The following is a 26,038-nucleotide window of genomic DNA, read 5'->3' as shown; positions in this document are numbered from 1 at the left end:
TAGTAGACATAGTAATGCCTTGCTGAGTCTAACTATGGTGGCTGCCAAAAAAGCAATAACTAGAAAATGGAAATCATTATCTAAACCAACTTTACTAGAGGCAGTGAATATAGTAACAGAGATAAAACAACTGGAAGTGAGATCTTTAGAAAAAGGGTATGAGCAAAATACAAAGGAAAAAAAAGGAATTGTGGGAACAATACATGCAGAGGAAGAACGAGGATTAAAAGGAGGCAGGATATGAATGAGCTGACAATGATGGGGTAGAGTATAAATGACGTATAATGTTTGCAATTACAATTATGTCAATATGGTTTGATTTAATTTATATAAATGTATGATTGCTTATGTCATACATAATTTAATAAAAATGTTTCTTGTTTAAAAAAATCTTTGCAGAGATAGTACATGTTTTACAGGGTGCATGAGCTGACCTCAGAGACTGCACATCACATACGTGTGACCTAATGTAAATTTTCTTTAGGCAACTTGTGCAGTATATCTCCCTGTGCTGACACAACACATGCCAGGCACATCATTTGGAGACTCCACTTCTGCTTCCAATGCTGTGGGCATTGTGGGCAGGGGAGGCCTAGCTCAGGCACAACCAGCACTGTGACTTCAATGCCATCATTTAGTGTGGAGGTGAGTAGGGTCAGATGTAAATGACCACAAAGGCATGAAGCTCAGAATTGCCCAGTATGGAGTGTCACTCTAACTCATGCAGCAGATCTCCCTCTAAGCAAAAGCTGGACTGTGTCTGTTACCCTTCCAAGAGAGCGAGCTCCTAAGGAAAGTGTGTGCATGGGATACAAGCGCATGTTCGGTGGGTGGCCTGGACCCGTCTATATAATCTCACCACAGTACTGCAATATCTGCCAAGGCTTTGTCCCAGCAGACAAACACGTGCATGTCCCAGCAGACAAACACGTGCATCTCAAATACCTATGTCCACACAGGCATGACAGCACCCCCAAGCCTAATTTACCTGAGGCCACCATCCCCCCACATCTTACAAACACACAGCACAAGGGTGTCAGTTATATCATCACACTCACATTTTCTTGTGGATGACAATGTAAACTGTGCCCCCCCAAACCTGTGCAAATGAAGATAACTGTGCCCTGCCCTCTGTACTTCGTTACTTGGACAGCCTATGTCTGACGTACACTGTGGCCAGTCTTTTCATGGATGAGCACAGTCTGGTTGCAGGTTTGCATACATCACTTTTAGTATTCTGTACATGCTTTACTTTGACCCATATTTATGCATCAGTCACTGCCTCGTAGCCAGTGCTACAGCATACTGCATCCACCTTCATATGGCATGGTCCTCCCCCACTGCCTGCTCCGCCACTACCTCATCATCATGCTCGTCATCCATTGCCTGGTGCTGTCAGACGTGCTCCCCTGAATGCATACTCCCTGCTGCAACTCTTGCCTCAATATTATATTATGCAACACAGCACAGACAGTGAACATCTTAGTACATGTACCAAGGCTATACTGCAGGGCAATACCAGATTCATCCAGGCAGCAAAAGCAGGCCAAATACATGCTGAACTATGAACCAGGTTTGTGAAACAGCATTGCTGTAGTCAACATATGTCACGGTTTGTGGATCTCTTGTTTTAGTCATCAATTATGGCCCCAGAGTATATCTGGCATAGTGAGTAAGATACCACTTGGGGGGGGGATCACTCCTCACAAACTGTTTATATACGCTGCATGTGTACCATATGTGGGGGTCATGGGGTGCCCTGGTGGCCTCCTGACACATTAAAAATTATAAAACAGAGTTGATGCAGTCTTAACAATTAACATACCTTCTTCTGAGCTCATCTGGTAAGGCCTTTATTTTAATGTGGGTGCAGTCTATGGCCCTCCTCCAGTACCTCAGGGAAATGGGCCAGGTCATAAAATTCCCACATTGCATTATCTTTCTCTTCTGTAGTAAAAGGAAACCATGTATACTCCATCACACACACACACACACACACACACACACACACACACACACACACACACACACACACACACACACACACACACACACACACTCCTAAATGCTGTAACACTACATCTGGGAACTGTAGAGTATCCTTAAGGCAGATTCCTGAGGTGCATGAACTGTGCCCTTTGTTGGTTGATGTAAAGTCCTTGCAACTAGTATTCACAAAACCACACATGTATCTTTCTATCCACAGAGATAACAACTCTGCAAGTTCTGTGGGCCTGCAAAAGGGGATGGCACATCTGGACCATTTCCTGTATGGCGATTTTATTCACATGGTACCAGTCCACAATACCAGCATCATAAAGGGCATGCAATGCTAAGTGCAAACAGATGACTTGGAACCCCCAAAGGGTGATGCACAACACTTTGTGTGACTACCAGCAATGAGTACAGCCTGCTTCATATACAGGTATGTGAATGCTGTAGCTACCCCAAATATTGTTCCAAAACTTGCATCCTGTAATCACAGAATCTTACTGTGGCCACTTGCTCTGTAGTTGGCGTATGAAGTTATGGAAAACACAAGTTTCTGAATTGCTCTTCTATTTTGTTTCTCTCATCTGCATCCACTGATAAGCTCATTGTTATAATATTGTTGATATCCATGTTATTATATCACAGTTGGCATACAAAGCAGGACAGCTCAGCCTGCAGCACTCATGCTCACTGTGTCTGAACTGCACACACCCTGCACATGGCCACTCATTGCAAACAACTTTCAATCAAGGCATGGAGAATGTTTCTGAATCCAAGAACAAGACTGTGGTATCTTGGTCAATTGAAATTTTTTTTGAATGAAGTACAAAATAAACAAATACATGCTTTTATGTGCAAAATGCTTTCTGGAGAAGTGTGGAAATGTTTTAATACTTGGAAAAAAGCATTTGTTTGAAGTGAAAGCTTGTACGTATTGTGTTTAGTGTGACCTGACTTTTTGTTTGCTTGTTTAAGGTAGGAACCTTTAGTTATACAGCTAAAACATACTTAAAGGATCACTACGACTAAATGATGGAAAAACATATATTGTTTTTTATCTTGCCATTAATTACTGCACCTCCCAAAGCTGCCTGCATCAAAATAAGTACTCAGTCCTAATTTTATTTATTTTTTTTTTTATCCTCGTCTGCCCTCATGGGGCAAACATCCAGATTCCTTTGCAGAGTTAAAGCTGTCCCATAATGTACTATGAGAGCACAGATTGTCAGAATAAGTAGCCCTACCATTTATTCTCGTACTACACTTCCATTCACTTAGAATGAAATACCTGAAAAAACGGCCAAGTTTGAGAGTCTGCAGATAATGTGTCGTTGACTGGTCTGCACCGAGATTTACAAATGTTTCATGTCCAAGTCATACTTCTCATCTCCCCTCCTTGTGTCGAAGAGAATGATGATGCATTTCTTTGCATTCAGTTTGAGACCATGACTAAGACACCAGTCGTTGCTCTGTGTAAGACCCTCGTGGAGTATACCGACATCATCTGGAGTGGTACATCAGTAGGAACTAAATTTGTAAAACTTAGTGCAAACAAGTCAATGACACATGATCTGCAGACTCTCAAACTTGGCAGTTTTTTCAGGAGTTCAATTCTAAGCGGATGGAATTGTAGTCTGAGAACAAATGGTAGGGCTACTCTTTCTCACAATCTGAGCTCTCACATTGCATTATGGGATAGATTTCACTTTGCAAAGGGATCAGGATGACTGCTCCCATGAGGACAGATGAGGATAAAAAAAATTAGTAATGATTACTTATTTTGCTGTAGGCCGCTTTGGGAGGTGCTGTAATTCATGGCAAGAGAAAAAAATATGTGCTTTTTCATTATTTGCACATAGTGGTACTTTAGCACAACAAAAGTGCATCTACGCAGTATTTATTAGTTTAGAATTACTTCTCAGAAATGATATCTAAACAAGAGGTGCGTTCTTTTATAAAATGTTTGTTTCTGACAGCCACACAAGTTGTTTAAAAACATTAATATGGAATTCAGAATGAAGCATATTACACTCCACTGTACAGACTGCTGATATGAATGCTGTTATCACAAATATTTCTTTCCCTTCGCTGCCAAGTATCATTCTAGTTTCTGAAGCAAGCATTGTACAAAAGCAGAAATGAAAAGTGTGCTTACTGTTAGCAATCCCCTCGTCCCACATGACTTTCGACCAATACATGGAGAAGGTTTCTGAATCCCAGGATGAGACTGCTCCTGTTGTACAAGTTTCAAGTTATTGTATAACATCTCTGGAGTGGCCTTAACATCATTTTCAATGGCTTCAAAATGTTCTTCCGTCACTTTCGCAGTTTCTTCTTTTTCTTTCTTGAGCTCCACGGTAACAGCAGACATTGCCATCTGGGAAGCAATAATATCATGTTTAACGCGTTCCAGGCATCCTTCCATTTCATTCAGAATGTTTTGCTTCTTCATTATTAAGTTCCTGGATGAGATGTTGTTCCTTTACTTGCTGAATCTGGTGAAGCTTTGCAAAGTCTTGTCTTACATATTGTTCTAATCAAAAAACATCTTCCTGGAAAACAAAGAATAAAAAAGGTAGGATGAACAGCTATGCATTTCACTATCAGTTGTATCTATGCATTTCCATAAATAACAAAATGAGCACTGACCAGCCATCTTTCTGTAGCACTGGGATCTGGTATTGGAGTCAAGACTGAGACCACAAGTATGGCTGGCAGGGAGAGAGACCATCAGCCTACAATGATCCCCTCCCTGGAGAAGTCAGGGATAATACCCAGTACCTACAAAAGACCCCTAAACTACAGCAATGTGGTAGATACATGCTGGAAGGTATAGAGAGAAATAAGGAAGTAGTGCTCCACACTGTCAAGAAGCTTTAATAAAACGACAAGCTGTTTTTATTTCATTCATATTATAATCTCTTTCAAGAAAATTACTAGTAATTTCCGGCATCTGAGTCTCACAGACCTCTGATTAAGTATTCAGCCTACTGGCTCGTAGATACTGAGTTTTAAGGACACTTTTAAAAGTCCTTTTTGCAAGCATACTTTTTTATGCAGATATTTGTTTACTTGCGCATCTTTTTTATATATACATGTCTCCAAACCAGACCCTGTCATTCGTAGATGAACATCCAAAAAATTCAAAGAACTCTCAGAAAGTGTTATTTCAAATTTAAGGAATTCAACAGTGCTATTTAAATACTCATAGAAGGCCTGCAGTTTCACAACAGTACCATGCCAAACCAAAAAAATATCGTCCAAAAAACGTTTATAAAATGAAATGTTGGACGCATATGGATTATCACTTCCATGCACATTTGTCCTTTCCCATACTCCAAGGGTCAAATTTGCATACGTATTGGCTAAAGCCGTGCCTGTAGCCATTCCAGATGTCTGATGGTACACTTGTTTATTAAATACAAAAATGTTGTTCGCCAACACCAAATCCAATAGCTCACAAATGGTTTCAGTATGTCTATTAGGAAAATTTCCATACTCTTGTAAAATGTCCCTTACACATCAATTCCATAGGTATTAGGAATCACAGTAAAAAGGGACTTTATATCAAGTATTACTACGATGGTACCCCCTTTATCAGCTTCTTTTATAACTATTTGGGTATTATTTTGTAGTAGTTTCAATGCTTGGGACTCCTCAACTATCAAATTATATATGTTTTCAAAACTCTTTTTGTCATAAAGATCACAAATTTGCTTCTCACATAAGTTATTAAATACACTAATAACAGGGTCACTAACAGGAATAAAGGCACTACTCCTTTATAAACAACCACCCGCAGAGCTACTGCTGTTCTTGAATATATTCCTCAAGTTCAAACTCCTTGAAAATAAATTTAAATCAGTGACTGCATTAACCAAATCATCAGTTCCTGCTGGAACAAATTTAGTCCCACGAGATAACAGGGACATCTCTGCTTCAGTTAACTTATAGCTAGAAAGATTAACAACCAAAGAGGAGCTAAATTACTCTTCTCACAAGTCTCCTTATTTGAAGACAAAATAGTCTGACTTAAAACACTTGCATCAGTGGTCATAACTATATTTACAACCCATGACTTAGTTGTTATCAAACAGGCAGACCTTTAAACCCATTGGTATTAAACAGATAGATACTATGATTAGTAAAGTAAATATGTGTATCTATGATCTGCAGATGATTGGTGATATTGACATCTTTCATTTTCTAACTGTACCATGTCCAACCATTCCTGTACTTTATGGACTCCCCAAAATACATAAATCCCTGGAGAAACCTCCAATGACACCAGTAGTTTCAGGGAGGGGATGGATGACGGAACCGATATCAGTATACCTACAGGACATCTTGAAGGGTTACTTAAGATTTATACCACGTTACATCAAGGATACAGGTGATTTTCTAACTTGGCTACATAGTTGGCATGACAGCCATGCCCATGACTCGTTTCTTTTGATAACGCTTGATATAAATTCCCTTTTTACTGTGATACCTAATACCTATGGAATCGATTGTGTAAGGGAAATTTCACAAGAGTATGGAAATTTTCCTAATAGACATACTGAAACCATTTGTGAGCTATTGGATTTAGTGTTGGAGAACAACATTTTTGTATTTAATAAACAAGTGGACATTCGACATCTGGAATGGCTATGGGCACAGCTGTAGCCAATACGTATGCGAATTTGAGCCTTGGAGTGCAGGAAAGGACAAATCTGCATGGGAGTGATAATCCATATGAGTCCAACATTTCATTCTATAAATGTTTTGAGGACGATATTTTTTTGGTTTGGCGTGGTACTGTTGTGGAACTGCAGGCCTTCTATGAGTATTTAAATAGCACCGTTGAATTCCTTAAATTTGAAATAACACTTTCTGAGAGTTCTTTGAATTTTTTAGATGTTCAACTACAAATGACAGGGTCTGGTTTGGAGACATGCATATATAAAAAAGTTGTACAAGTAAACAAATATCTATAAAAAAAGTATGCATGCAAAAAGGACTTTTAAAAGTGTCCTTAAAAGTCAGTATCTACTAGCCAGTAGGCTGAATACTCAATCAGTGGTCTGTGAGAGACAGATGCAGGAAATGACTAGTAATTTTCTTGAAAGAGATTATAATATGAATGAAATAGAAACAGCTTGTCGTTTTATTAAAGTTTTTTGATGGTGTTTTTTTGCTTGGAACTCTTACTTCGTATTTCTCCACCTTATCACTGGCTCACCTTTTTCTAGTGAAATATGAAGGGAAATGTCAGTAAAGAACCTGACCATCTGATGTGTCTGACCTTTCATTTATTAATTTGCTAACCAGATAGGTAGTCTGTGTCAAGGATCCGTTTAAAGTATGACATGAGTCATGAGACGCTGTGAAAAAAAAAACAAGAGTGAAGTTTAGCATAAAGGGAGTGGAAATAAATATAAAATGGATTTATTTCATTTTACTTTGAATTTGTTAACCAGGGTAGAGCACTAATCCCAATGAACCTGTTTTAGTCACAGCCCAGAGTAAACAACAACAAATACAGGATTTTATCAAAAGTGAATGACAAAATGTAACATGTATATAATTACATACAATATGAATATCAGAGATGGCTTGAGACTATAAAGTAACAGATGGCATGATATGCAGAATGACTGACAAAACACACTATAGACATGCATAATATACTAAGATGGCACCACTTTTAAAGAATTACAATAAAACGTAAAGTCCGATCAAGGTATATAGAGGGAAGAAGGGTAGAACAAGGTTAAGTTATATGACCAAAGAGAAATAAGTTCCATTTTCTTAGAATCTTGCAGTGGGTTGTTACTTCTAACTGAAAAATGGGGTAAGAGAAATGATCCTTAAGAAAAGAAGGGAGAGATTCCTACAGTTTGGGACCAATTACTGAGAAAGCATGGTCTGTGCAGTGAGGCCCTAGTTAGCATTGTATGTTCATATATCTCTGAAGAGTCTGGAGGCAAGTGGGGGCAAGGCAAGGTCTCATTCCTGATAAGTTTAGTAGCTGGGAAGGTCTCATTCCTGATAATAACAAATGTAAAATAAAAATAAATAATAAATAAGTCTAAAAAGTTGAGAGGCAAGTATAAAGTCACTATGTTGTTACACAGGTGGTCAGATAGCTTTTTCAGTGATTTTGCCATGGTGTTCATTTCTTGGGAGCAGAGTGATTAATGTACGAAAGGCCTTCTGAAGAGGACTGAACAGCGGATGCATTTCTTTTACGTTCATAGGGCTATACTAGGCTAATGACTACCAGGGATTTTATAAGCCTAGAAATAAGTACCGCCCTACTTAGCTTCAAGATTTGTGTCCATCCACCTCAACTGGTAGGACTAATTTCTGCAGGCAGAGGGAGTTATTACTAGTGTAAAAGAAGAGAAAAAAATTCCACTTTCCCAGTTTGGAAAAAAGAAACTTTGAGATTGTACAGGAGGAAAAAGCGGAGCTTAAAAGATTTAGTAAGGTTCCCTTGAACTATGCACAGAAAGAAATTGAATGTATCATGTAAGAACTTGAAAACAGCAATTCTTCTTCTTCTTTCGGCTTTTCCCGGTTAGGGGTCGCCACAGCGGATCATCTGTCTGCTCATGATTGGTAGTGGAGTTTTACAGTGTCGAGTTGCCAGCCCGGCGCCCAACCTTAAACTAAAGGCACACACACGCACGCATTCACACCTAGGGCCAATTTAGAGTGTCCAATCCACCTACAGCATGTCTTTGGGATGTGGGAGGAAACCAGAGCACCCAGAGGAAACCCACGCAACCACAGGAAGGTCATGCAGACTCTGCACAGAAGGCACCCCAGCCAAGGATCGAACCAGAGAACCTCTTGCTGTGAGGCGGCCACACTAACCGCTGCATCACCGTGGCCGCCCTAACTTGAAAACAGTAATTACGAACTGTAAAATACATTTTGAGAATGAATTTAGTACATTAATACTGCCAGTCTGCAGAAAATGTTGCCAAACGAAACTACACACGCAACACATTGTAATTTTATATGACTATATACCTGAAACCCTCAGATTTTATTTTTCAGTGTTCAGACATGAATGACTTGGAATGCATTCTGGGTTTATCAGACTTGTGCATATGAAAATTAAGTAACCAGTGAAACTACTGTACTATTTTTCCTGATGCACTAACGCACTATTTATTCCACAGAAAGTGAAGAAATTTTAGAGATGCTTAATTCTGTCTTCCAACTAAAGTCAGAATCTTTAGCATTGCCATTGTATCATAAAGTTAAACTGTTGTTATACAACATACACTGAACAAAGGTATAATGCACTGGCATTTACGAAGAACATGATTCTCTTAAAAAACATTAAATATGTGATAACACAACATATACTGAAGAAATACATAATGTAAGGTTGCTTGTGGATAATTTTAAAATGTGTGACATTTCAAGTGACAAAACATCAACAGTATCCAGACAAACATGGCACAACACAATGTATAAAAAGGTAAACTTTACTAAAATAACAAACCGAGAGAAATAATAGGATAAAAGAAATAATAGGATAATTGCAGTGGTGCAGCAGTAGCGTTGTTGCCTCACAGCAAGTGGTTCTCCGGTTTGATTCTCAGCTGGGGTGCTTTCTGTGCGGAGTCTCCATGTCCTCCCTGCATTCATGTGGGTTTCCCCCAGGTGCTCTGGTTTCCTTCTACGTCACAAAGACATGCATCTGGAGCATTTTTCCCTGGGCCAACGTTGAAAATTGGCTTTATTCTAAGTTGGACTTTCCCCGGTAAACAAATCTTAAATAAATAAAGTGTTTTCATGCCTATCACAGGTGCTTCTTCAGACCTTTTTATACATTGTGCCGTGCCATGTTTGGCTGGATACTGTTGCTGTTTTACACTTTGGACTTCTGGTTAATCCAGCCTTTACCCGTTAACACTGTTGTTCTCTACATTACAAGTGATGCTTATCAAGAAAAGTTACAACATTATATCTGCTGTGTGCTTTAATTCAGTAAAAAAAAAAAAATATATAAGTGAACTTCATTTACTCAGAATAACAGTTCTTGAGTCTTTCGGCTTTTCCCGGTTAGGGGTTGCCACAGCGGAACTCCGGTCTGCTAATGATTGGCAGTAGATTTTTACATGCCGAGTTGCCAGCTCTGACGCACAACCTTCAAGCGGTAGCCCATTCACGCATGTCTCCACACAGAAGACGCTCTAGCTGAGAATCGAACAGGACAGCGTCTTACTGTGAGGCGACAACGCTACCGCAGCACCACCACCACAGTGTCACTCAGAATAACAGTTCTAATGTCCATTTATAAGACTGAAACATTTGGCCACTGCAAGTATTTCATCTGGGTTCTTTCGGTGAGTCTAGTGATGTCAACAAATGAAGCATGATGGGTAAATAGATAACACTGCTGCTGAAATCCACAGGCCTGGAACTAACTTGTTATGGTGAGAACAACAAAAAGCAATAGAGTGGGACAACCATTTAGAAAACTGTCTGTTTAGATACTGCTTGTCTCTTATTACCTTCATAGGAGAAAAACCTCTCTGGACAACAATCCTGAAGGTTATCATATTATATGAGTTGCATGTGGACATCCAGAGTATGTAAAATCTTTTTTCTGTTAATTTGTGGCTCTGGGAAGATAATAAAAAAGGGAAGGCCTGACTTAGTACAAGCAGATAAGGTCAAGAAATGAATCTTAATAGAGGCGTAAGAGAGGCCACAGGACAGTAACTCACACAAATACTGAAGAATAATGGGAGTCTGAGCCTGAAATAGGTCCAATTTCTTGGTTTGTCACCAAAAAGAAAATCTTTACCACTTATCCATATATGATTTTATAGGAGCAGATATTTTGCCCCCTTTAATACCTGATGCATCTCCTAAGAAAACAGGTGTCTAAAAGGTATTAATATTATATCAATCAGTCATTTGAAGGTCAGCAAATATCCAACAACCCTTGTCTTGTGAGCAACTTCCTTCTGTGAGGAAACTTATGGCAAGTGCTCCTTGGCCATTTTCAAAAGCAGGGAAAACCACTGTTACCTAGGCAAAAAGGGAGTGAGTCACTGTGATTATTTTAGGAATGTCCTTCAGTATCTTTAAAAGAAAAATGATTACTAGAGGAAAGGATGGAAAAGCCTACAGGAACATTCCTGACCACAGGAATTAAAAGGCATCTATCTTCCAGGTCCATTTGCAAGGTGTCCTGGAGCAAAATACTGTTAGAGGCAAACAGACATACTTGAGTTGTTCCCCACAGATGGATCAATTTCTGGAAGACCTCTGGGTTCAACATCCATTCATGAGGGCTTTGTCTGTTTCTGCTCTGCTTGTCTACAGCAATATTTGCTTTGACAGAATGTAAGTAGCCTAGAAAGACAGATCAAATTGAGTCACTACAACCCGGCCTACTACAGCTAGTCTGCAAAGGGGGTAAGTTCTGGTTCCCCCATTTACTTACCACAGTCTAGGATTACTACCAGAGTACCTGGAGTCCAAAGATGGCTCAGAGACATGAAGGCATTTATTACAGCCATCATTTCTTTGATTTGTTTTAACTTGTCTTCTTTGTTCCAGAAGCCCTGTACTTTCACTCCCTGCAGCACAACAGCTCCCCAGGCAAGGTTGTGTGCATCTGTTGTTGCAGACTGAATAGAAACTGAAAAGGAGAAAGGCAGACCTTGGCTGGGAAAGAACCGATTCACCCACCAGAGTAAATCCCATTAGAGTAAATGCCACTTGACAAACTCCAGCAATAGAATTTGAAATGAAAGGTGGTATTGATGCCAAGTCCAAACAGGTTTGAGAAACCACTGAATCGTCCTCATGTGAAGTCTGGCCAAAGGATTCAAGAAAGCAGATGAGGCCATGAAGCTTAGAATTATGATATATTCTATGGCAATTGTCAGAGTCTGGTTGGAAAATATTGATAAACTGCGCCTTGTAACAACTTGGGCATACCTCTCAACCTCTTAAAGTAAGAAATCTGGACAAAGCCATAAATAAAAGTGGGAGGGACAAAGGCCCAAAAATAGGGACAGTTTTTAAATATTGCTCTTACAAACTTAAAAAGTTGACAGAATAACAGGTTTTGCATTAGCATGATTCTGTATGGTATGAAGTCTGAAGCTCAAAGGTCTGTCATTACTTTCTAACTTCAGTCTTTAACAATTTCCCACTAATTTGCCAGAAACACACAATTTTATGAAAAACAGACCAAAAATATGAGGTAAAAACCTGGACATTCTGCAAAATCAATACAGTTGAGAGGTATGATGAAAGGCCATTATATGTGTTGTATTCAGAAGACATCGCAGGCACACTATCTGTGGGAAGGAATGAGGGAATTCTTATCTTTGTTCACCTGAAATACCACATTGACAAAATGCTTATTATCCAAGCCAGGGCTATCAATCACAGCAGCAAAAAGCTCAAATTTGCCACTCTTGACAGATACGAAGGAGAGGTGTTTATGGGGAGGGGACTCTGACAGATACGAAGGAGAGGTGTTTATGGGGAGGGGAGATGAGTTTACGGACTATAACTCAGGCATGATAAAAGAATGAAAATTGGCTACTTTAAAAAGAAAAAGTAGTAACAGGCACTGAGAATACTGTTGTGTGTGATTATCCAGGTTTGTCTTTTAAGCAGTCATTGAAAAGCAAGAAATTAAACCTGATTGACTAAATGAAAGCAGGTTATGCATGAAAACACATGCAAAATCTATGAATTAACAGGAGCTTTGGGGCCAGGATATAATATAGTAAATCCAAACACTGCAATGTGGGATACCTAGAGGTAGACTAAAGCATCAAGGTGCAGGACCCCATGTGGGCAGACTCTGGAATTATATTTAAGAATATAGAGTCCAAAAATGGTGTTAAAATGTAGGAAACATCAAGATATGATGAAATAAACATGATTTTTTTCGGTCTGTGTGTGTGGTTCTCCTTTAATACATTAATATACACAGTAGTAGAAAGTAAAATGGTAAAGGAGCAGTTTAAATTCAGGTCAAGATACAGCACAATTCACCCGATGTTTGGAGTACGAACACATTTATGTTCATTGGTTTTTATAAAGCTTACAGCCAAAGGTGCAAGGTCCGGCATAAAGTAAACACTGCCACAACAATTAGTAACAACACAGCTAGGAGTTACTAGGAAACAGCACATCCCACAACTATTACACCAAAGCAAGCTTCAGACAAAAACAGAAATGTACTAATGATCTCTTAACTCCATTCTTAGGAACATGGATTCTGTACTGACCATGCATGTCACAAATGCAGGAGAAATTCTAATACTAATTGAAATTTCTGAAGTATAAAGAAAAAAGGATTGACTTTAAGAATTCACTAAACATCTGATGTCATTTTAGGTGGTTCCAGTATGTGTCGGAATAGTGGACCCCAGCCATAAACAAATTGTAGAACAAAAGAAGGAAGCTACTGCAAGACAGAGCAAAATCCCATAAAGGGAAGGCATCTCTGATCAGCACTAGTAGAAAGCTACGTTCTCTCATAAAAATATCCAAGGCCAACTTTGAAAGAAAAATCGCCAAGGACCTTAAAGATAACCACAAAGCATTCTTCAGTTATGTTAGAAACCTAGGCGGAAACACTCAGATATGCTCAGAGTTAGTACACAACGACAAAAAAATTACCGAACCCACAGATATTGCCAACATTCTGGCAGACAGGTTCAGTGCAAATTTCTCCCCTCCCTCACCTCCAAAAGGAGAAATACTCATCCCAGCTGAATTATAACCTCCCCGTCATCTCTGATGTCCAGGTGAAAACCACCCTCAGCAAAGCAAAAAACACAGCATCTATGGGACCTGATGGTATCCCCGGCTGCGTGATACGTGAACTCCAAGAGGAGCTAAACCCGCATATAAAAATGTTATTTAACCTTAGCCTTACTACAGGATATGTACCTGAATACTGGCGTACAGCAACAGTGGTCCCATTCCACAAGGGAGGCTCCACTACAGACCCTGGGAACTACTGCCCCATAAGCTTGACCAGCCTGGTTTGCAAAGCTATGGAAAGAATTATTATGGAACTCATAAACAACGACATTGGGGACCTACAGACACTTGATCCCACCCAGTTTGGCTTTGTAAAGGGCAGATCTTGCCTTTTGAACCTGGTTGACTTTTTCGAAACAGTCACTAGAGCCACTGATGAGGGCAAGGCAGTCCATACAGCCTACCTGGACTTGGCTAAAGCCTTCGATACAATACCCCACTCGGGGATCACAGATAAGCTAAACAGCTTAAATGTAAATCCATATGTCACAAGATGGGTTGCAAACTGGCTAAAGAACAGAACCCATAAAGTCAAGATTGCGGGAGCCATGTCAGACTCAAAGCCAGTCACAAGTGGTGTCCCACAGGGCTCTGTCCTGGGACCCCTCTTGTTCGGCATTTACTTCTCAGATGTGAAAGCAAATATGGGAGGGTTGTGGCTGACAAAGTTCGCAGATGACTGCAAACAAGGAGCCATAGTCGATACACCAGCTGACACATACATCCTACAGAAAGGCCTCACCGAAACGGACAACTGGTGCCGGAATCATGGCCTTAAACTGAATGCAAAGAAATGTATAGTCATCCCCTTTGGAAAAAACAAAATACCCACAAATTATCACATAGACAGTAACCCACTGAGTACCGAAAAAGTAATCAGAGACCTGGGGACCCAAGTTGATAGCAACCTCTCATTTGACACCCATGTTGCCAAAGTGGTTAGAAAGACTTTCTACCTTGCCCATCTCATCATGAAGGGGTTCACATCCAGATCAAAGGAGGTCATCGTGCCCCTGTACTCCTCCCTTATCAGGCCCATGATTGAGTACAATGCCCCATTTGGTATGTACCTCACCCGGCATTTACAACAGCTGGAGAGACCACAGAAGTACCTCACCAAGAGTATCAAGGGTCTCCAACATATGTCATATGCTGCCAGGCTAAAGAAACTCCAGCTCTATTCAGTAGCATACCGCCTGCTCAGAGGTGATCTGTGCCTGATGTACAAGGCCATGTCCAACCAGGAATTGATGGACATGCTCCACCTCAAAAAATCAAAATCCATAAGAACCACGAGAGCCAAAGATTTAAACCTCAGTACAAACATGAATAGAACATGCTGGAGGGACAGATTCATAACTCAGAGACTTCCCATACTCTGGAACAAAATCCCAGTCCATGTTAGGCAGAGCCCCTCACTGACTCTCTTCAAGAGAAATCTTGACGAGTGGATGGGAGATCGTGAGGTTTACCCTGGGGTCACCCTGTGTCGCTACTTAACAGAGGCACAGTAAACTAATTTTAATAAGTAAGGGGGTCTTCAATGTGTCACTACTAGACAAAGGCACAGTATTCTAAATTTATTCTATACACCTTAGTACCACTACATGGGGTGGTGAAAGCCACATCTCTAGGGCTAGGCTTGCAAATGCCCCAGGGCAGATAGCCTAGTACTAAACTATGAAACTATGAGATGCTTGTCAACTACACTTTATTCACCAACAATAGTTTGCGACTCTCATTTCAGGCCATCTACAAACTGGTGAAAGCTTTTGCTGCCCTCTCTTGGTCATTTTTTTTTAAAGGCAGGGTCCAGCTGACGGACCTCCTAATTTAACTTCCAAAACACATCAACCACTACACCATATCAAGGTGGTTCTATCTATAGTTAGAAATCGAAACAACAGAAGACAGGCCTTGAGGCCTTTCTGCATTTGGAGCGCATCCATGCGAGTGCTGTGACAAAAATGATTTGAGTGCCCAGACAGCAGCATTACCTCAAGACAAATACCGAGAGACCCACAAGTGGAAGTTAGAGGTTCAAATCCAACTACATAAGATCAACTATCAGATCACAGCATGTTACAGGAGCACCTCAGTATTTCCCGAAAATCACATAACATTCATAAGTATTCTTGATGAACTCCCCATAAGTAGGAGTATTGTTTTCCTAGTGATTTTAACAACCTAGTGATTAACTGAGGTCCTCTAAGATCAGCTTAAGATATGCACAAAAATCCACAGATTTTATAAACAAGGACTTTGCATCAGATTGCCCAGTATGGAGCAAAACATATTTGACCTGGTTATAATGCTTCCCCATCACTGGTCAAGTAGGACTACAAATTAGTAATCTTTATCAAAGTCTCTAAACTGTTAGAAACAAATGGATTCAATGACCTTAACTGTACTAATTTTCTGAAATTATATGTAAGTCTCAAAATTCAGTTATAACAGTATTACCCATAATGTTGATAGTGCAAAGAGTTATAAAGCCAAGTTCTGCTCACGCTGCAAAAGTACCTCACAAAGAGGATCCTAGGCCTTTAAACACTTGTCCTATATGGACAGACTCAAAAAAACTCCCAACTATTCTCTGTACCATATCGCCTACTTAGAGGCGATCTCTGCTTGACATACAAAGCCATGTCTGATCCAGCTCTGTTAGAAATGCTACATCTAAAGAAATCCCAATCCCTCCACACCACACGCTCCAGTGTCCTCAACCTCAATACCACATTCATGCCGGAGGGACACATTCTTAACCCAGACACTGCCCTTGCTATGGAATAGACTTCCCATTCATGTCAAACAGAGCACCTCACTGGCCCTCTTCAAGAGAAACCTTGATGAGTGGATGGGAAATAGAAAATTCACCCCAGGGATCACTCCGGTGACTCTACTTGACAGAGGCACTGGGAACTAAGGTCAGGTGGCACGATGTCAGGGTAATCCTATGGGCTACGTTTGTAAAGGCTCCAGGGCCATTAGCCTAGTACACACCTATGAACCTAGGCAGATGTATTAAATCTACAGTCCCTATCAGATCTAAAAGAATGAGGAGGTTTAAAAGCAAAACCAGTTTGGTGGTCCTCAAGCATTAATAAACTTTATAATAAAATGAAGGAATGCCTAAGCTTATACAACACAAAAATACCTAGAAATTAAAGAGAATATTAAACTTTTAGATAACAAGCCAAAAAAGGCAGCTACTACACAAAGGCATCCCACACATTTAGACTAGCTAACGAGGCCAAAGACAATTACAAATTATTCTCTACTTATGTCAGAAAAATAAGAATTAACACCCATCACTGTTCTGAGCTTATTCATAATGGTACTACAGTCTACCATCTAGTGGACATTGCATACGGGCAATAAATTTATTGCCAGCTTCACCTCAGTGACATCTATTCTAAGCCCTCTTACCCCTGATGGAATCAGGCCACTAACCATCATGAAAGAACATTTACTGAAGGTATTCTCAAAGATGAAGAATACTTTATGGGGTCTAATAAGATATAAGGTTGCTTAGTTAACAGCACTTGTTACTAGCTGGGGGACTAAAATGGACTTACACTCAATGTCAAAAAGAACAACACTGTAGCATCTGGTAAGCTCCCCCTATTTCCATCTTGCTTATTGATTGATTGATTGATTGATTGAGTGACATCTGATTAACAGGAAAGTCTGATTGGGTAGGAGCCCATTTTCAGTGGAGGCCTGGAAAGAAAAGCATCAAAGTATCACAAAACATTTTAAAAACAATAATTTTACAGTATTTAATTTGGTATAATTATTTAAACTGCAGTTTTTTGCATTATTTTTAGAGATAATATGAATACATTGGTTAAAAATAGATACAAATTATATCATAATGATTTAACAGTTAGAGAAATTTAACCAGTTTATACAGAAATTTAAGACAAGTTAGTTATGATACAAACAGGAATTGCAATATAACTTGAGACTAAAGCAGGGTTGTGGTATTTAGATAGACAGTCAGGGAAGGGAAATTGATAGAAGTAATGAAATGAATGAAGAAGGGAGAGTAAGGAGATGTACGGCATGAATATGTATTTGCTCATATTTAGAGATATAATTTATCCTGATTAAGAGCAAGAACAGAGACAGGTTTTAGCTGGGAAGTCTTTCAGAGTGGTTTTGAAGAATGGAGAGAGGGTATAGAAATGATGGATATAGCTAAGGAGTTCCTAGCCTTAGCAACATGGCTTGACTACAGACAATGCCTAGCAGATATGACTGGTTTAGATATGACCAGTTAGGAACATAGTTGTGCAGAATGGCATTTAGTGCTGGACAAGCAGATGGATGCTGGATAATTTTATAGGTTAGTCAATGTCTGTGGGTGTAGCTGTCACTTTGGGGCAATTGTTTCTGTGAAGAGGGTTAAACATCATTATCTGAAGCTGTGCATATTTTTATGTGTTTGTTTAAGTTATGTTAATTGAGGTGTTCTGGAGGTGTGTTTGTTTTCTGTTTGAGGATTTTCATTAAAATAAAAAGTCTTGTAAAATGTGACATATGTTCAAATGGAGATGACAACAACTGTATAATGGATCAACTTGCCAAACACTGTTGGGTGCACATCATACCTCTCAGCTGTCCCCGATTTAGACTCAAATTTTAGTTCTTTCTCTCCTAACCCCTCCTAAAACTGTTGACTTTTGGAGAAAAATTAGTAAATTACAAAATAATGAAAATAAGAGTTACAGACTTCTTTTACTTCAGAAAATGGATATTAATTCACATTATCTTATTATGTCAATGTCTCTAATTAACAGTACTAATATTTTACAAGAGTCCTTGATTATTTCTGAATTTTTTCCTGACTCTGCTGAGATTTGTCCCTGGCTGGTTGAGGGCTATGGTGCATGTAACACTATAGCTGAAAACAGACATTTAAAAAAAATCTCACAAATATAACAGGTGGGAATAATAACTTCTTTTGATAATGGAAACACTTTCCATATTATCATGTAATGTGAATAGTCATACAGGTATAGACAGAAAAAAAAGAGCACTGAATCACATTAAGAGATGCAAATTGAAAACAGCAATGCTACAGGAGACACATTTGGAAAGAACTGGACATGTGAATTTGATGCAGAAAGAATTTCAGGATGGGCATTCAGCAGAATGTAAGAGGCAAAGCAAAATGGGAGTACTTCTACTAATTGCTAGAGGTGCTCCAATAGTGACAGAAGAGAAAAAAAAGATAATAACGGTGGATTTGTAGAGGTAAGGGGTTACTGCCAAGGGAGGAGGATTACCCTGGCATGTATTTATATTCCACCTAAAACTGCTATTATGGAGCTTAGTAAATTTGGAGAGAAATAATCAGCTTTCAGCAGGTAATATTACTTACATATCAAGTTCCAGTCTCCTCCACGTGTAACAGTGAGTGAGGATGTATCTGGGGTAAACAAGCTTAAATCAAACTATTAAACTGAAAAAGCGGGAGACACCACGACAAACACGTAACCGACCAAAGTAAACAATTGAATAACAGAATTGCCACTGCATAACCGACCAAAGTAAACAATTGAATAACAGAATTGCCACTGCATGTACAAGTACAGAGTCTGTTTCAAATTATCTTTTTTATCTGATACATTAAATTTTGTAACATGTTTTTGTACTACATTTTAATATGTTGCATGGAGTGTTTTACAAGGTGTTTTATGAAAAGGTTGTTGTCTCTTTAAGGAAGGGCTATGTGACCTAACGTGGGCATTTAGAAAGGAAAGTATGATTAACTAAACTGATTCTGAAGAAGTCTGGATTGTAAGATGAAAACGCTTAATCTATTTTTTATTAAACCTGGTATTCAGTGGTAGTCTTGTTATTCAGTTTGTTTATGTTGTGGTCAGTTCAGTGCTTAGCAAGATGTGTCCCACTTTTTCAGTTAAATGTATCTGGGGGACCTAGAAGGGAAAAAAAAACAAAGAAAGTAGCTGTAAGGAAGACACAAATTCAGTAGTAGCAACTTGGAGAGAATTTACATATTATTCCCCAAGGTACAATAACTGGGCTAGACTAGACAGAAATTATATTTCACATGAACATCTGTATTTAACTGAAAGTTTTGACACACATCCAATAACCGTTTTATTTCATGCACCAATAACAACTAAGATAAAAATTAATGGATATGAAGTAAAAATGAGGCACATGTACTTCCCCACTTACCTGTTAAAAAGAGAAGTTAAGGAATGGGTAGTGGAAATTATTCAAGAGTTATACGGGAAGATAGAAATTTCTTCAGAAGGTATAGCTACTGAATGGGATAAAATGAAAGTGGAGTTTAAAATAGGGTCGAGATAAATATATGGTTAAGAAGGATCAGGAATTATTTAGAGGGTCTGATAAAGGTTAAAGTATTGCAGAATAAGGGGAATCTCAAAGAACAAGAAAAGGCACAACTGCAGAATGGTAAAGTGAAAATAAGAGAGTATCCTTATAATATGCATGAGTTTAGAAAGACTGCTCTAACTGTTTTTTATAACTCCAGAGCACAAAAACTTTTAGCACGACAACTTAGGCAATATAAAGTAGAAATGGTTGTTGCCAAACTTAAGGAGCCTATAACAAAAGAAATAACCAGAGATCCCGAACAGGTATAAGAGATATTTTGGAAATTTTATACACATTTGATAAAGCAGAGAAATGTGGAAATCAAAAAAAGCACAAATGGAAATATTTATGGAAGACTAAAGTATGCCAATATTACAGGTAGATGAGCCTCAACAATTAACAGTTAAGATTGGAGGAGATGAAAGAGATAAAATGGCAACATATAATCAATCTGCAGGAAAGTCACCAGGAATAGATGACACTTTTGTGGATGTTTGTAAGCTAGGATGGAAGAAAGTGATTATGATCTAGAAGGTTTTGCTTAAGAATAATTTAAAAGGAGATGAAGCACCTATATCATGGAAGGAAGCTGTGGTCGCTGTAATACCTAAAGATGGCAAAGACCCATCAGATCCAGCTTCATATAGGCTCGTTTCAATTTTAAACCACGATAATAACGTTTTTATGTCTATAATGGATAACAGAATGGCAAAGGTGTTGCCAAAATTGATAGATATGGATCAATGTGGTTTTATGGAGAGCAGGCCTACATTTGACAACATCAACAGAGCAATGATGATCCAGAGGAAAGCAGAATGTAAGAAAATACTGGTGTTGCTCGTGGGTCTTGATGAAAGGAAAGAACTCAACACAGTAAGTTGGGATGTTATGCCTAGGGCAATGGAAGCATTTGCATTCCTTGATACAACAATAAGATTAATTAGGAGGATATGAGGGACCAGAGGCAAAAATTAAGTCGGAGGGGTCCTCTCCAAGTTGTGTCTGAACAGAAGAAATAGACAGGGGTGTCCTCCTCCCCCTTTGTTATTTCAGTTACATTTAGAGGCATTGACAAAGAAAGTAAGGGACTCAAATTCAAGGAAATAACTGGTATGGTAATCAAGAAAAGTTGGCTTAATTATTTACAGACAATATTATCTTGTACCAGATGAAACCAGAAAAATACATCTCAGTGTTATGGAACATTCTGAAACTGTTTCAAGTCTTTTCATGATATAAAATGAATGGAAAGAAAACAAATGCTATAGCTGCAAACTATGTACCCCTACATGAATTGCCTTAGCAATACCCATATTTATGGGGAATGATAAAAATGAAGTATTTAGCAGTCTAGGTTAAAAAGGATTCTGTCATGACAGCCAAGGCTATGTGGGAAGAGACAAAACAAAAGATCAAGAAGCTGCAGAGATACAGTGACTGAGCATAGTCAGAAATGATTGAGAATAATCATGCAAAAGGACCGAAAAATAACCAATTTATGAATTGCACTGAAATCCATGTTTTGATATATAGCTGTGCAGCATGCTAGAATAGTATAAAAGCAGCATTTCAGAAAAATCTGTGTATAGCATCATAACCGGATTCATGGCAGTACTTCAAAACCCACAACAGTAGGTGCCCTATATAAAAATACAATTTAAATGAAAAACACACAAAACTGTTTAAAAAAATGGCAAATGCCCTAAGATTTTATAAAGTGTTTATGCCTATAACGGATAAAAGAATGGCAAAGGTGTTGCCAAAATTAACAGATATGGATCAATGTGGGCAGGAGCTCGTTTTCAATGGAAGCACAACTACAGAGTACTAAAGAGAAAATAAAGGGGGTATCTAAATAATTTGCACAAGTTTAGAAAGAAAAACAATACTTCCCAAGTTTTCTTTAATAGTTGCATAAAACAATTATTTTGTTTCTGAAATGTCTAAATGTTATATGAAATAGCATAAGCAACTCAAATGCTACATGCATGCTACATGCATACAGGCTGCGTCTTGCACGAACTACAGAACGGACTAACCCCCCACCTAAACACGCTGTTCAACCTCAGCCTCTCCACAGGCTATGTGCCCATAGAATGGCGCACAGCAACGGTTATTCCTCTCCACAAAGAAGGGCTACAACTGACCCTGGTAACTATTGCCCCATAAGCCTGACTAGCCTGGTCTACAAGGCTATGGAGCTCATCATCATGGAACTCATTAACAAAGACATTGGGAACCTCCAAACACTTGACCTGACCCAGTTTGGCTTTGTTAAGGGCAGATCATGCCTACTAAACCTGGTTGACTTCTTCGAAACAGTCACCAAGGCCATAGACGAGGGAAAGGTGGTTCACACAGCCTACCTTGAACTCGCCAAGGCTTTCGACACCATTCCCGACTTGGGTATTGCAGAAAAACTCACCGGCCTGAGCATAAACCTCTACATCATGAGATGGGTTGCCAACTGGCTTACAGACAGAACTCACACGGTAAGAATAGCGGGTTCCAGGTCCGACTCTAAACCAGTCACAAGTGGTGTCCTGCAAGGGTCGGTCCTGGGACCCCTACTGTTCGGCAAACACAGGAGGACTATGGCTAACCAAGTTTGCTGAGGACTGCAAACTGAGAGCCATAACTGACTCTCTGGCTGACATGGGCATCCTCCAAAAGGGCCTTACTGAGACGGACACCTGGTGTCAAAGTCATAGACTCAAGCTAAATGCCAAAAAATGCACAGTCATCCCATTTGGGAAAAACAAAACACCCATGAATTACCACATAGGTGGCAGCCCCCTTAATACATAAAAGGTGAGATCTGGGGACCCAGGTAGATAGTAATCTCTCCTTTGACAATCATATTGCCAAAGTAGTTAGGAAATCCTTCTGTGTGGCCCATATAATTACTAAAGGGTTCGTATCTAGAAATAAAGAGGTTATAGTGCCCCCTCTACTCGTCACTCATTAGACCCATCATAGAGTACAATGCCCCATTTGGGATGTACCTCACAATACAATTCCAACAGCTGGAAAGACCACAAAAGTACTTCACCAAGAGGATTACTGGCCTCAAACATATGTTCTATGCAGCCAGACTGAAAAAACTCCGGCTGTACTCAGTGGCATATCGCTTACTCAGAGGTGATCTCTGCCTGACTTACAAAGCCATGTCCAACTCAGAATTGATGGACATGCTCCACCTAAAGAAATCCAAGTCACTGTGAGCCACGCGTTCTAGTGAGCTAAACCTCACCACAACAATAAACAGAACATGCTGGAGGGATAGATTCCTGTCAAAGAGACTCCCCATGCTTTGGAACAAAATTCCAAATTACATCAGGCAGAGCCCCTCACTAACCCTCTTCAAGAGAAACCTTGACGAGTGGATGGGTAACAGAAAATGCAACCCTGGGATCACTTCATTGGCTCTGCTAGACAGAGGATCAGTTAATTAATCAATGGGGCGGCGAAAGCCGACACACTCTGGCTAGGCTTATAAATGCCCTCAGGCAGATAGCCTAGTACCTACCTATGAACATGAATAAGCCTTTATTTTGGCAAACAATGCACTGCCCATGGGTATGTTATGTCCTGCAAAAATCTCACGTTTCTGCAAAAAAAAAAAAAAAGTCCCACTTTGAGCATTTGAAAAGGTGGTAACTCTAGAGGTATGCGCCATTTTGCGAAATGTCTTTAACAGTGGGAATTACCTAGAAAGGATGCAAGTCATATAAATTTCACATATAAAGCACTTGAACTAACGATCTTGAAATCATGCACATCTGTTCTGTTTTTATTTTAGGCAGTTCCTGAACTATTTCAGTAGAAGAACATTACAGTATTCATATTTATCACTACCTTGGTATCACAGGTACATATATATGGCCTTCTAAGAGGTCATATGCAGTAGATCACTACCTTGTTATAAAAACTCTAATTAGTGTAAACTCACCATTCAAAGAAATGATTAACAGTCCTTCTGTAACATCACAGGTAACACATTTATTATGCAAATCTACAAGAAAACCCATTTAAAGTAATAAGAAAACTTATTATTATTCATCCTTGATGATAAAAGAGTTAAAGTTTTGCAGATAGTAAGCCTGGTTTCTTTGTGAAACATGCTTTACTTCCCAACCCCCATCCATCAAGGCTAAAGAGGAGCTGCAATTCTAAAAGCTTTCAGTACTCTGTTGATGGCTGTCATCAAAAATGTTTAGCTATAATGTAACATTGAACTATTTCACCTGAACTTAAATCTTACAATATACAAACAAGCATTGTATTAACACGGATACTGGCATGATTTTCCTCTTCTAAATAAATGCAAGCTACAAACAAGCATTGTATTAACACGGCTACTGACATGATTTTCCTCTTCTAAATAAATGCAAGCTACCGTGAGATATCTGTATGCTGTGAAGTTGGTCACGTACTTGTCAGCCTGCTTTTTCCTAGTTTCCATCTATTAGCCAGCCAGCTGCAGATGTCTGTGCGTGGAACATACTCTCTGTTTCTGTCTGTCTTGGTGTACTCAGTAGTACCCAGGTCAAAAGAATGTTTTTTTTCCATCAAATGAAAGAGCATGTCCACATAGCTCACAGCAGTAAAGACCCACAATGCTAATGTCACAGTTTCTAATTAAAAACATGGCTCTGTCAGTCATTATTTTTACTACAAAATAACCAAGCATTACCTGCTTCCAGGATTAAAACATTCATAAACAAAAAAGGTCATGTGAGGTACATTCATGTAGGGAATGTTAACTTTCAGGCACTCTACCTTACCTTGTATGTGCTGATTGCCTCCTGAAGAAAAACAATACAGTGGCTGGAATCTCTGAGAAAACACAGGACACAGGCAAAGGCCTCACCTCCAGGCAGAACAACTTCAATCTGTGTCTGTGCTCTCCACTGCACTCCACTCGCTCCTATTTGTAGCACAGCTCTGCTTTATCTCTACAGCCTGATCCCTGCCTTGTGTGCCTCAGCTTCAGTCTCTGGCAGCTTCCATTCATAAGAGCTACAAGCCAATTCACCATGTATTACTTGGAAGGAAGTTCCTATCTACAGTCAGGACAGGAAGGTGTTGCTTTGTATTGCATCCTGATAAACTAAGGAAGCATAAATAATGTACACAATCTAGAATCAGTAACGTTTTATGCAAACTGAGAAAAATGAACAAATGTATACAATTCCTAGCCTCAGATATACATGCCAATCAACTATCTTTTTCTTGTGTGTGTGTGTTTTTTTTTTTTTCCTTAGTTTCATTTTTCAAAGTGCAGGAAGTAGAATATGTGTAGAGAGAAGAGATTACCTCCTTTTAAAGGGGCAATATAGAAAAAAAAATCTTGCTTAGAGTTCCACTTGATTCAAGGCAGTTTAATTTCAGGTATTCAAGTTTTTACAATCGTAGCAAATTCCACTAAGAAATACATTTAAAAGGGATATTTTTAGAAACTAAACTTTATGTAAACAGATTACACTGCATCCCTATGCCAGACTTTTTTCTTTTATTCTCCTCTCAAGACACTGACACTGGCCATTTACTTTTCCTTCAAGTACTGAAAGGTTTTAAACTACACACAGCTTTATGACAGAAATCTTCCATTGGCAAATGTTCTGAGATTTTAGGTCAAAAATATTTCCTAAATTTTCTCTGCTAGTTGCATAAAGCTATTAATTTGTATCTGAATCACCTTCATATGCTAAAAAAAAAAAAAAAAAAAAAAAAAATACAAACAACTCAAACTTTACAAGTGTGAGCCTTTATTCGGGGATCAGCCCTTTGCACTGGTTGAGGGTATGGTTTGTGCTGTAATACATACCATTTCCATGAAATAAAATGTCCCACT

General features: G+C 39.1%; 1 protein-coding gene across 1 annotated transcript in view; it reads right to left on the bottom strand.

Annotated features, from left to right (window-relative positions):
- Positions 1–25,361, bottom strand: part of LOC122813857 (zinc finger protein 883-like) — a 270,161-nt gene extending 244,800 nt beyond the window's left edge. The window contains exons 1-2 of the mRNA XM_044086396.1: positions 24,969–25,361; positions 4,148–4,544 (exon numbers count right to left, since the gene is read on the bottom strand). Of these exons, the coding sequence (XP_043942331.1) occupies positions 4,148–4,444 (297 nt within the window). The 5' untranslated portion in view covers positions 4,445–4,544; positions 24,969–25,361. The remainder of the gene's footprint in view (positions 1–4,147; positions 4,545–24,968) is intronic.
- Positions 25,362–26,038: the final 677 nt, after the last annotated feature.

Source organism: Protopterus annectens, chromosome 10.part0 (assembly GCF_019279795.1).
Source record: "Protopterus annectens isolate FY-2018-M chromosome 10.part0, PAN1.0, whole genome shotgun sequence".
In the NCBI taxonomy this organism is placed as follows: Eukaryota; Metazoa; Chordata; order Ceratodontiformes; family Protopteridae; genus Protopterus; species Protopterus annectens.
Note: the sequence above shows the minus strand (reverse complement) of the source record. Positions and strands in the feature narration are given on the sequence as shown.